Source organism: Zychaea mexicana, assembly GCF_025766255.1.
Source record: "Zychaea mexicana strain RSA 1403 chromosome Unknown BDB00scaffold_4, whole genome shotgun sequence".
Classification (NCBI taxonomy): Eukaryota; Fungi; Mucoromycota; class Mucoromycetes; order Mucorales; family Lichtheimiaceae; genus Zychaea; species Zychaea mexicana.
Window position 1 is genome coordinate 412,109 of NW_026516667.1, and position 12,660 is coordinate 424,768.

General features: G+C 41.8%; 4 protein-coding genes across 4 annotated transcripts; 2 read left to right on the forward strand and 2 right to left on the reverse strand.

Annotated features, from left to right (window-relative positions):
• Positions 1 to 34: 34 nt before the first annotated feature.
• BDB00DRAFT_867293 (Protoglobin-domain-containing protein) lies at positions 35 to 888 on the reverse strand (the record flags this gene model as incomplete). Its single annotated transcript, XM_053126325.1, has 3 exons — positions 35 to 434; positions 536 to 719; positions 828 to 888. 3 exons carry the CDS (start codon positions 886 to 888, stop codon positions 35 to 37), a joined length of 645 nt encoding a protein of 214 aa, XP_052984928.1.
• A 2,919-nt stretch (positions 889 to 3,807) lies between these two features.
• On the reverse strand, positions 3,808 to 5,457 carry BDB00DRAFT_799016 (uncharacterized protein). The gene has a single exon (XM_053121657.1). It carries the CDS (start codon positions 5,048 to 5,050, stop codon positions 4,163 to 4,165), a length of 888 nt encoding a protein of 295 aa, XP_052984929.1. The 5' UTR covers positions 5,051 to 5,457; the 3' UTR covers positions 3,808 to 4,162.
• A 1,626-nt stretch (positions 5,458 to 7,083) lies between these two features.
• On the forward strand, positions 7,084 to 7,853 carry BDB00DRAFT_867295 (uncharacterized protein; the record flags this gene model as incomplete). The annotated part of the gene is made up of 2 exons (XM_053126326.1): positions 7,084 to 7,229; positions 7,499 to 7,853. The coding sequence occupies 2 exons, from the start codon at positions 7,084 to 7,086 to the stop codon at positions 7,851 to 7,853; spliced, it is 501 nt and encodes a 166-aa protein (XP_052984930.1).
• A 424-nt stretch (positions 7,854 to 8,277) lies between these two features.
• Positions 8,278 to 9,162, forward strand: BDB00DRAFT_799029 (uncharacterized protein; the record flags this gene model as incomplete). Its single annotated transcript, XM_053121658.1, has 2 exons — positions 8,278 to 8,451; positions 8,546 to 9,162. A coding segment is annotated over exon 2 (247 nt), but the record flags the coding sequence as incomplete, so codon positions are not given.
• Positions 9,163 to 12,660: the final 3,498 nt, after the last annotated feature.

Below are 12,660 nucleotides of genomic sequence, written 5' to 3' on the forward strand. Positions count from 1 at the left end.
AGAAGATATTAAAGGAATCATGTAAAGGGGATAATCACCGTCTATCCTTCATTTTCATGTACACCGTCGTTCCACCAACGACTGCACCGACAACGACAGGGAACATGGGACAAGTGCGCAAAAACTCGGGTATACCCCGGACAAAGGCAACGACAGTCGACCTGCGACCGCTGTTGTTCGTCCTGCTACTACTACTACTACTGCTGCTGCTGCTTTTGATGTTGGGCGCATAATTTTTTACAAAGAAGTGGTTCTGCATCCAAAACAGTTTGTTGAATGCGTTGATGATGGTTTCTTCGATGGTACGGTCGATCAAGTTCAATGCCAAAACCTTGTGAACCATTGCTGTCTCTAACTGCCCTAGCAGCGTGTTGATATATACATAATCCGAATCGGCTTGCTGCGTAGCGACCCAATCTAGATAGTCAAAGAAGCTGTTGAAGAAAGACGTCGCATGGGTTGAGTGACAATCCTTTCTTTTGCACGAAACGTTGTCTTATTATGTATACGCTTTGCTATTTGAAGTAGTACTCACCGGCTATCATACGGCCCGCTCATTATTCGGCCAAGGTACCTCCGCAAAGGTTCTCTTCCAAAATGAAGTTCGGTTGTTATCTCGAAATGTTGGGCGACATTCTGTTGTACAGTGTCAATGATGGAGGGGATGTAAGGTCGTAATTTTAAAGCTGCACTTTGAATGGCTTGAGCATCTCGCGTGTCTGGTGAAGGAAGTAACAAAAGGTCAAAGTGATAGTATGTGAGGAATAACAAGAGTATATATAAAAAAGGAGAGATCTTCCACGGTCAATTAGGAAAAAAAGGCATACCAAAATTAATGAGGTCTCTAATGGAGCTGTTAGGTTGTGAATTAGAGGTGCGAACGGTCATGGGTGTTTCGTATGAAGAAGCGAACTGAGAAAGAGAAAAGGTGCGGGTATATGGGAAGTAAGGAACAAGGAGAGTATGAATGAATTTTTTAAGGATGAGTCCAAAAGTGGGGAATTGGTTGAAGAAGGTGTGTCGGCTGCAATTGACCAATGGCTTGTTTCACGTTCCTGCTTGCTCCTTTCGGAAAAAATGTAGTGCATGAAGCCCCACCTGGTGACCCGTTAATTGCATACTGCTTCCATCGAAAACGTGCACTCAGCGATCAGTAAACGCATATGGTAACTCTGAGACGGACAGAGGGCCGACTTTTGAAAAAAATGCGGATCCGAGCAAATAAAGAGCTAATATCATCAACTTTCATTACATACTGTATACTATACATTCTGGTAAGTTGTTCTTCCTGTTGTACTTCGTGATCCTCGTCATTCATATAGAAATGCAATTTCCAGCTCCTACATTCAGGTACTTAATCAAAAAATAGACATTCTGCATTACATATAAGATACTTCATTAATTAACGTGTAAGTAGTTTCAGTAATGATATCGTTTAGGCCAATATTACATGCTGTATGTAAGTTGTATGACAGACTTTGGGGTAGATAATATTATCATGAGTGTTTCATTAATAAAAACAACATGCATTAGATGCAAGTTTTCAATTAATATAAAAGCATACCACTGCTGTCATACAAGCAAGTACAACAACTATGTCGACCATGTCAGCATAGTTGACTATACACTATGTACATGGTAATTTCAATAGCAAGCCAGGTCAAAGTATAACTCTGCAACTTGCAGCTTCATCACATCCTAAGACTCCGAATGTGTAAAGACTAATGTACAACTACGTAGAATGAATACGACAGACAAATCCTCGTTTCTACACTGGCCACCACAAAATCAAAAACGAGCCGCTTACTGATGCTGATCTGCTCTCTTCGTACCGAAGTGCTAAAAATAAAGCTTTCAGTCCATATTAGTACCTATGTTATTGTCAAGCGATTTGAACCTTTATCAAAGATAATCTTGAAAAGAACGACAGCAGTTATTTTCAACAAGAAATGTCTATTATATTATGGAGATAAACAACCTGCTGATGACATGTGGTAAGCAGACAACGACAGAAGAACCTTCTTTTAACAAACTCCTTTTCTGCAAACTGTACAATGTAGTGTGTGTAAGTTTTGTAGTCTAAGCTAACACTTGTAAAACGCAGTGATGGTCAGTGATCATGTTTAGTTTGTGATAAGCATTACTGTATAGCTGTGTGCTTTGCAGATGCTCACAAAATAGAAGATAGGCTCGGTGGTATGACAAAATGGATACATGTGGCCCAACATAATGTGATATCAAGCCATCTGCATGTCATGGTAGGACAGCATTTCGAACTTTGAGCAATTGGTTAATTTCGGTATACACTAATACACACTATGTGTATACATCACCACGGTGTTTTGCAAGCAACTTGCCAAGTTTCGGAAGAGTAATATGATACATAATTCCCGTCGCAACCATGTCTGCTGAAAGATAAGAATGCGGTTTAATTGATTATCATTAGAAGCATTCAGAGTCTGTCGGTAGTGTAACTTTTTTAAGCCGTATTACGCCATACTGACAGTTTCACCTACAGCACGGAACCGGTCTGGAAAATATGGAGTGAGCACCCCATATCTTGGAAAGTATTTTGGATGTTTCGAACCGAGGGGTAAAATATTTATTTCGTAAGGCTGGCGTAAGTTCTTACAACATGAATTGGAGTCGGAACTGTGATCCGAGCTTCAATTGTCAAACCATGTTAAAAGTGTTAGTCGCTGTCATATCTGTTTCCTTCAATAAAAAACAAACGAAAGCTATATATATCGACTAGTTTATAGGAAGTTATGTATCAATTTTTATTGGTATAAAAGGAGTAGCAGAATACAAATTCAATTGATGAAGGAATCTTGCTTAACATTATTAAACACCAAAGTCATATCATTGAGTAGTTGATAATAAGCATATAAGCTGACCCATAGGAGAAGCCAAGCCTGAATGTTTAGAAGGGCGTTTAGTATACCCTCCCGTCTTTGTAATATATAAGCAAACAGAACGTAAACAGCGATAGATTTTAATACCGAAAAAAAATCAGTCCTACCTTTCTTTATTAACTGCACTTTTTTTTCGTGCCGGCGTGTTTTTCTCCTTCTCTTTCTTGTGAACTCTTGACCATCGGTGCAGCAAGCTGGGGCTGCACCAGGAGCAAAGTATGGATGTAATACATGTGCTGCCTCTGGGTAGCGCTGGGCGGCGGGGCTGCTCGCTTATGCACACAGTAAGTAGGGAGCTTTATGATATTTTGTGGTTGGGAAGAGCTAGGGACGCCGAGAAAAGTTCGATTATAATGACTGACTTGCTCTTATTGCTGTGACTGCAGCTGCCCACCTAGCCCCATTGTAGGAAACATAGCGAAGGTACCATGAAGAGAAAATGGGTGCTAAGCAATTAAGGAAGTAGTTTTGTTAACGACTGTATACTTAGATATCGGGGCGGTGGGCGCCTAGTTGGGTGAATTTTGTCTAGGGTAAAGCTGTAAACTCCATATTGACACGATGGATTGAACGACTAACATGGTATGTTATTTCTTCAGTGCGCTTCTTTATCGCATCATCGTCAACGATCATTAAAGCGATATACGAATGCTGTGCAGGTAAGGCTTTCGCCTATGTGTTTTGAATGCTAGTTATGTCGAATATAGTACACGTACACAGATGATGCTTACAGTCTTAATGTTCGTTTTTCGCTGTAGAGATATCGAATTCTTCGGACCATCCTGACAGCGTCTTCAACTCCAACATGTTTTTCCCAATGATAATAAACTTCTTTTTTTAAATTTACCACAAAATATGTTTTCTCCGTAGCCGTTTTCTTTGTATATATGTGCAAATAACTCGCGTAAACAGGTAGATGATCCCATATGGATGACACTACCTTATTGAATGAGCATATCACTGTGCAAACGCGCGCCTTAGTTCATCACATAAATTATTCTCTTTATAAAATATGAAAAAAAACATGTTTCCATTCATTGACCATGTACAATATCAGCCAGCAAGTTCCTAAATACAACGTCCACAGCGCACTATATGTACAGCTAAAGTTTTGAAGCTATATGCTCTGGTGATTATTCATCATCGCCTTGTGCTTACGAGTAAAGTATGATTCCCGGATATATACTGATGTGATCCACGGAGTGTTTCCTCATTCAGTTGTGCGTGTTGCTTTCTCATCCACATGATCACGACGACCCGTTATTCAGTTCTTGCCACAACTCATTCAACCAACCAGAAATCTCGTTTGTTTTGATACTTAAACGCTTCTTTTCTCTCTCCGTTCCTTCAAACTTGCGCAATACCCGGTGTATAAACTTGTCTGGATGGTAGCGTAGCTGTTCCTTGCGGACGTTCTTCTTGTTGCTCTCCAATGATGAGGCTGCCAGGACCAAAAACTCTTTGACGCTCTGGGCCGAGAAAGATGCTCCAGGGGCTATTGGCCAAGGAATATCTTTTTTTGATATGACTGTGGACATTTCCATGTGCTTCCACTGCTCCTCGTACTTTGATCGGCTCTCTTGGATTTTGAGTTGACGCATAATGGTTTCCTGCCGTTCCCGTTCTTTTTGTATGCGAGCCTCTTCTTCTCGTGCGCGTGCCTGAGCTTCTTTTCGTTTCTTTTCCTTTCGTTTTGCCTCTGCTGCTATTGCCTTCTCCCATGCTATCGCTTCGGCATTCTTTTTACGATACATTTGTGTTGCAATGTAGTCTCGATACTCTTCATCGTTCATGGTGTCTATTCTAGATCGTCCGTCACCACCGGCTCCACTGCTACCACCAGTACCGTAATTTTCGTATTGCGAGTAAAAGGGATCTTGCCCTTCATCGTCTGCCATGGCTGAAAACAATCGTTCGCGCCATTCGGCTTCTTCGTCATGCTGAGTGTTGTGTTGCGGAGGCACCCAGCCCGATTCCTCTTCGTATAGTTTCGGTGGTTCATAGTACCGGTGCTTTCTTTTCTGCCTTCGTGGTGATGGTGACCGCGATCTTTCTCTTTTTCTGTGCTTTTTCTTTTTTCGCTTGTGTTTTTTGTCCTCGGATTCCGGATGATCTTTGTATCGCAGTTTTGGCATCAAGCAACCAAGAGATCTTTATTTTTCGACTGAGGTTTGCGAAAACTACAGTATTTCATCGACAACCGACAATCGCCTTTCCATATTTGGCACCTACTGGCGGCAACCCGGCATGAGCTAAGAGGGATATAGATGGATCTGCCCTCCAACAAACTCCAACCACTACTGAGTCGTGCGCAATCGCATCTTTTCCCCTGCCTACTAAAACTTCTGCTGTTTATCTCTCTGCTCCACTCACACGTACTCGCCAAAACTCATTTGCTGGTGGATTCCTTTTGTGCGAGTGATGCTGTTTCATAGTCAGAGCTTACCGTATTATGCGTGTGTACCATCTATTCAAACTGAGACTTATAAAAAACAGCCATGGTCTGTAAGCTTGTTTTGGTTTTAAACCTGTATGATATCCCTCGTAGTTACGAAGCAAAAAACGCAAGTCATTTTCTTTATTTGTGTATCTTGATATAATAACAGGCAGCCCGTGACTAGCATGATCCAAACTCTATACCCATCCCACAGCGTTAGTCCCATTATGGAATGGGACTCTCGCGAAGGCATTTTCGCGACGGTTTTCACTTGGGATCACTAGGACACGAGCGCAGAACATAGTTATATTCACTGAGGCTGGTTCGTTTACAAATTCCCCTCGGTAGCAGTTGGCAACTGTCTTCACCAAGTTGGACAAAGAATAAGCCTGTTACCCCGAAGAAACTAGCTAACAGTTTTGAGCTTTTCGCCATTTCAGGAACGCGTGTATTGTTCTGCAGTACTTAACGAGTGGCGCTCCACATGGCTTTAACTTGTTGTATACTTTGCCAAGAGATGTTGACAAACATATATGTACATGCATCCATCATCCATCGAGAAGAGTTAAGTACTGTGCCGTCAAGTCAAACTGGTCTCGGATTTCTTATCTGAGTCATTTAATTCCGTAGCAGCCTTATACGGCGAGAATCATCATATCGTACTGCACTGTCCCAAGATATTTATTACTTTCGTGGGCCAACTGGCACAACCACCATGTTTATGCCATATGTACAAGTGAAGAGTATAATACGGCTATTTTTATCGTAACTGTATAGACAAGCAGGGTAACGAAGAAAAAGTAATGAAGAAAAGCGTTGCTCTACATATTATGTAGAGCTGCATTCGTCTGAAAACGTATGTGGCACTCCCATAGAATATTGCTTACTGATGCAGTCCAAGCTCATGCGATCGTCTAAAAATATGGGCATATCCACGTGTTTAAGCGTTTGATGGAAAGCCGTTAAACCGTTTTATAGAGTAAGTGCCCTAGTAGTCGGTATTAAAGCAACTATATATGACAGTAGAGTGCACGTCGCGCATGTTTTTATGAAGAGACAGACTAAACACCCAACGTGACCAACTTATTTAAAATCCAAAAGAGCTCCTGCTGTAGCAAGACTAACTTCATCTATTATTTTCTGATGTGCCCGCTACTGGTACTACAACGGGCTGGTTTCACAACAATTGGACATGGTTCGTGCGTCAAACAATTGCCTGGGTTATACTTATATGCGAAATGGGTATGAGATCTTGAAACTCAATCATGTCAATGCAAAGACAAAGTAATCGCGGATCTATAAGTAAACCTCTTTTTGAGATTGGCAGCTTCGAAGGAAACAAGAACATTGCGGATGCTTCTAAGCACGATCAGGTAGAAAATAACTATTGCAACTCAAGCGACACGTAAATACCTTCACAAGGAAAGAGATTGTAAATGAGTTTGAGCAGGACATAAAGTAAAAGAGCAGGTTTTTATTCATTGTTATAATAGAGTGAAGAAACATTTTATAAAAGACGGAAGTTATCGTTATGAAGATCAATTGGCGAAGAGTACAAATTTTATTCAATGAAACACAATCAGTGGACAATAAAGACAAATAATAAGAACGCGATTTTACAAAGTGCCCTCAACAAGCAGTTCGCACAACCTGCAGGCTATACAAAAAGCATGAAGAAAGCAAGAAGAAACAGAAGAAGTATGTAAAAGGGGGAGGGAGGGAAAACCACCAATGCCTCGGCCTGGGAGTCCCAGTCTCCCACACATTTGGCTGGGTCAATCAACCACAAACCCAGCCATCATGGTACAAACGAGTGGGAACCATGACGTACGCTACGTTTCGAGAGTCAAGTGCAAGCAATCGGTTGTGGATTGCCTGTGAGTGGGGAAGGGGGAAGGGAAGGACGGAAGGAAGATGGAAGGGTAGACGGAAGGGAAGGAAGGGAGGGAAGGACGGAAGGAAGATGGAAGGGTAGACGGAAGGGAAGAGGAAAGGGAAGAGGAAAGGGAAGAGGAAAGGGAAGGGGTGGGGGTAGGGGAAAGAATTGACTCTCGAAACACCCAAAAAAAAAAAAAATTGCTGCTGTTGTCGAATGCTGGAGGAGCTGCTTACTGGATACTCGGATGCTGGGAGCCGAACACTGAAGCTGGAAGTTGATTGCCGAGAGTCGATTGCCGAGCGTTGATTGCCGAGCGTCAAATGCCGAAGAGTTGATTGTCGAGAGTCGAATACCAGAGAGTCAAATGCCGAGCGTCGATTGCCGAGAGACGTATGCCAGAGAGACGAATGCCAGAGAGTCGATCGCCAGACAGTCGATTGCCAGACAGTCGATTGCCGATAGTCGAGTCCTGAGAGTCGAACGCGATTTACGGTGGCACCTGGCTCCTCATGCGAGCCCCACCATGGCAGACCAGACCAGACCAGCAGACAAGGCATCCAACCGAAAGGACACTACCATATTTCTATGGCGAAAAACCGAAAAGGATTTCTCCGTCCTCTGATCTCGCCTGAAGACCGGTTGTGACCAACACCGTTGAACGCCAGACTAGACAGCCCAAAGCAGGGACCGGTTGTAGGCAGCCAGGGGGACCACGGGAAAAAGGCTGAGACCAGGACCGACAGAGGCAAGACCAGGACCAAGGGAAGAGCCAGAGCGAGGGGAAGACCAGAACCAAGGGAAGAGCCAAGAGAAAGACCAGGAGGATCCAAGGGAGTGAAGGGAAAAGAAAAGTGAAGGAAAGAAAGAGTGAAGAGAAAAAGGGAATGGCCTGAAAAATGTGGGCGTATTTACATTTTTTGAACTCAAACCCCTGTCTTAAAAAAACACGTCACGTGACTTGTGATGCGTCATTCAAAAACATGTGAGAAAGCAAAGGGTAGGGAAGAAAAAAACATGTGCAGAAGAGACATGGTCAAGCGGTCAAGCGGTCAAGCGGTCAAGAAGAAGGCGTGTGTGATTTGCGTGTATTATTGTCCTACGAAGGTTTCCACCGGTATCATGCAGGGCGTGTCCCGACAACGTCGCCGCTTGTTATCCAAACAGGAAGGTGCGTGCACCCGTCAAGCCACAAGGTGCACACAGGTTTCAACAACACGATCCCTGAGGAAAAGTAAATGACAAGTGCCAGGAATGGTTGACAAGGTGAGAAATATTTTATCAACAGAGATTAGTGGTACTGTAACAAGTTGCTTACATAAGAAGAAGCCACATTACTTTCGTGCCGAACTGAAAAGACTGTCGCCTTTTTGTATACGAGAAGAAGCGTTCGAACTAAAGGATAGTTGCTTTGATGCAATGACTTTCAAAAGAATGATGCGCACTGTTATCATACCTTCCTCTTTCTCTGTGATTATGTCGTCACTGAGGTCTGGTAGCAGTTGTAACAGCCACATCAAGGTACATGCTCTACGTATGTGCTTAGTATGGATTATAATTCATATGTACAGTCCAAAGCTTTGCCAAGCGGTCTTTTTACAGCAACTGGGCAAAGCAAACCGCCACAACGGTTGGATTAACTCTATCGCCTCGTCTCAATCACTAATAAAACACAAAGTACGCGTAAATTAGCAGACAACTAACCAAGACTCAATATGCTCACGACACTTTACGACGGCTCTACGACATTACGTTTCGCAATGAATTGTACTTTCTCAAGTCAAGCAGCAACAACAGCAGCATCAGAGAAGATGACAATGTCAAGTTTAAAAGAGATTACGCGATGGAAGTGCGTCAAACAACTTTCTGGGCAAAGCAGCTTTGAGTGCCGCGGCGAAGTTCTACTCTCCATGCTGCAAAACCGAATAACAACGGCAGATCTTTTGTCGCGTGCTAGATCTTTCTGAAATTGGGCTTGTCGGTCGTAACATTTCGACGGGTTACAGCAGAAACATAATAAACTTGTGCAAGGCGGTAGCTATAGCGGGTCACACACATTAATCTGACCACTGAAATTTAAATAGACGCAGTTTGCCCATACACGTTTCTATGTGTAATGATTAAATATTCAGAGGGAAGTCAGCCAATTGCACTTATTGAAAACCGCTTGCCTGAAGGCAGTAGGTAGGTTCTCATCAAGGTGATTTTGTCAACCACGCATTGTACTGTGAGTACACGCACGCCTTCTGGTGAGCATGCTTCACTACGCTGGTTGAAGCTTTTTCATTTCCACTTTTAAGCAGTGGTGAGGTGATTCCATTAGCTTCAAGGTTTATCCTTCGGTATGGGTAGCGTCGTTCTCCTCGCTATGTCATATATTACACACAATGTACCAGCATACAAATAATTTAGGTGACCTCCCTGTTCTAAAACCACTGTGTTCCAGTATGAAGAGCAGCTTATTAACAATTTTATGTGTTTGTAATACACATTTTGAACACTCCACTAAATTTCTCTCTAACTTGGTCGAGTAGAACCCAATATTATTCATCAATCTTTTCTTTATTTAATTATTTATTTTTGACCATGGACAAACAGACCACCGTATTCTTTGGCTATTCAATTTTATCTCTCAATTTAGCAAGAAAACCAACGGTATCGTAAGAACAATTAGCTGCCGAGTTTAGCACACACAAAACGTAACTGCTTATCATGGGAACTCGATGAGTTTCGTCAAAGCACCAAAATCTAACACTGAAAGCATATGCTCAGCAAAAGGTGCTCGCCCATTTGTTCCCGTGATGAATACCGGCTTCAGGCAATTGGCATAACATTTCGCCAAATGCAATGGAACGTAGTTATGTCCCTCTTTTCTTCTTCAGTGAAATTTTGAGTAATGTTGAAAATATTGCTTCCAAGCAGTCAATGAAAGCCGTCCACGAGCAATGCAGAGTGTTAGTACTCTGTGGCAGTCGATATTATCATCGAATATGATAGCTCTTGCTCGCTGTCAAATTCCCTTGGCTGTAAACGGTCATTGCTGCCGACCCTTGGATTGTTGTCGCAGTCTTGTATATCAATGATCAGTAGAAACGTTTAAAAATGGTTTTCACGCTTAGCAATGATAATCTTAGCCTGTCCGTTTGTCATATGCGTAATGTATTGATCCAAGTTCTATCATATGTAACTTTTGAATTTTTGGTTTTTGCGATTCCGCTTTTCGTTTGCTCTAAACATAAATAGTCATGTTGATAAAGCCTATCGCTATCGTCGGTGGCATCTGCTTATAGAAACTCCATTCACTTACTCCTAAATGAACTTTACTTACTCCCATTTGGGTAGTCTCGAACACATTTTTGGTGATGGGCAAGCGTTGTATACATCTTTTGTTGGTCGCTAATAACTTCTGTATGTAAAGGCTGAAGAACCTGCGGAGAAGGGGTGCGCGAATTTTTACGTACTTCCATTTTCGGCGATTGCAGGTAAAGCAGTCGCTCTGGCAGGAAAACCGGTCTCTTTTTTCTGAGCGCGTTCCTTGACTACTTACACTCACTAGTCATACAATCATACTAACACCAATTTTTACGTACATCAACCTTTACGTACCTTTAAAACATAGTGTGGGCTTTCTTGCCCTTCCTTGAAATTTGATTATATATACAAAATCTTCAAAGTAATAACAACAACATGTATGGTCCTTTTAGCGCTCAAGGTACTTAAAAATCATATACAGCAGGTACGTAAAATCGGAAGTATGTAACTCCAAAATGAGAAGTACGTAAAATTTTATAGGTTAAATATACAGCGCGAGAACTGATTTACTGTAAGGTGCGAACAGGGATAAGACAACACAAGGCCAGAAACACCGGACGAGAATGTGCTAGGTGCTTTCGGCAAGAACAGGACAAGACAAGAAGGAAGCCAGAAGGTAGGAAACCAGATAGTGAGGAAAGAAACAAGAACAAGGTATAGGGAGGAAACAAGATAACTGACTGATGTTTTAGCGTTCAAAGACTATGATATATATATATATATATATATGTCTTTACTATAGAATTCAATGATGTGAATAAACTGAAAGATTGGTATTAAGGTCGATAATTCGGATGATGATGATAGATGGGGATTTAATATGTCATCAACGAGGTTGAGGATGATCACTTACTAGAGGTCGAAGAATGTTTATAACATTTATGTACTTCGGTGGCCAAGTACGTAAATTTTTGCATAAAAAGTAAGGTGAAGTACGTAAAAAATTTACAGTAGCCATCGTAGCTGCGACGGTTATACAGAGTCAAAGTATGATAGGCTACATCAATGGTAGCTATTTGTATGATCTACTCAAACGAGGCACAAAAAAGACAAGAAGAACGTAAAATTCCCAAATAGGAAGTACGTAAAATTTTATAGTACAAATATACAGCGTCAGAACCGATTTACGTACTTGAGTGGCTAAGTACATAAAAACTTGGAGGCTAAGTACGTAAAAATCCAAAAAAGGAAGGTGAAGTACGTAAAAATTTACAGTACCCGCGGAGAAGGAGGACGTGGCTGTGTATTTTCCGATGCGTTTCCCAAAGAATGATATGCAGGGGCCAAAAGATTCGAGTTAGGTATTGTTCATGTCCAAAGCGGATGATATATAGTGCCTAGTGCAGACCTTTAAATTCATTTGTTTCATTTTTCGGCACCTATTTTCGACTTCGTGCCGGCAACATTCAAATCATTTTCCAACATCTGGCGAATGTCAACACCATCACCGAGACCTTCTTCGTATACAGTATACGCTGTCCGGAACGAACAATCTTTAACAGGCTTCTCTGGTAAAGTATTTCTTAAAGGAATTCTTGGAGTGTCGAAGGCGCGTCTGCGTCAGCGGCCATGCGAAGCACTGGGTATTTTATCAGACTCGCCGTAAAGTTTGCTCGCCACGTCGTCGGCTCAGATTTAATACAATTGCGCCCCGGTTTTTGCAACCCCTGGGTTTGCAATTCCTCGTATACCTGCAACTTTTTTTTTGTAAAATCCAAAAAAAAACTTAGTAGTTTCGCAAATTTGCAACTTGCAAATGAGTTTATACGATTTGCACGTTATCGGGGTAAAAACAGCTTCGATTTTTTCAATATCAACTGAAAGAAGCATCTGTTGCGTATTATCGAGGAATAAAATGATACGATTACTGCACTAGACAGCTTCAATAAAAGAACGGTCTTATATATGCAAGTAGTAACATTTAAAGCTGTGTGAATCCCCACAGAACGTATCGTACATCATCCCTAACAGATAAACAATGGGCTAGTGTTTATAGGATGACTTATCCAGTGTCTATTTGAAGCAGAATTGTTTACCCCGTTACTTGCAAATCCTCACTTTTTGCAGAAAAAAAATCGGAAAACCCTCGGTTGCAAAAACCGGGGTACAACTTTAAAAAG

Bases quoted from the DNA above. Each gene is read 5' to 3' on its own strand.
- BDB00DRAFT_799016 (XM_053121657.1), bottom strand. From the start codon at position 5,050: ATGCCAAAACTGCGATACAAAGATCATCCGGAATCCGAGGACAAAAAA.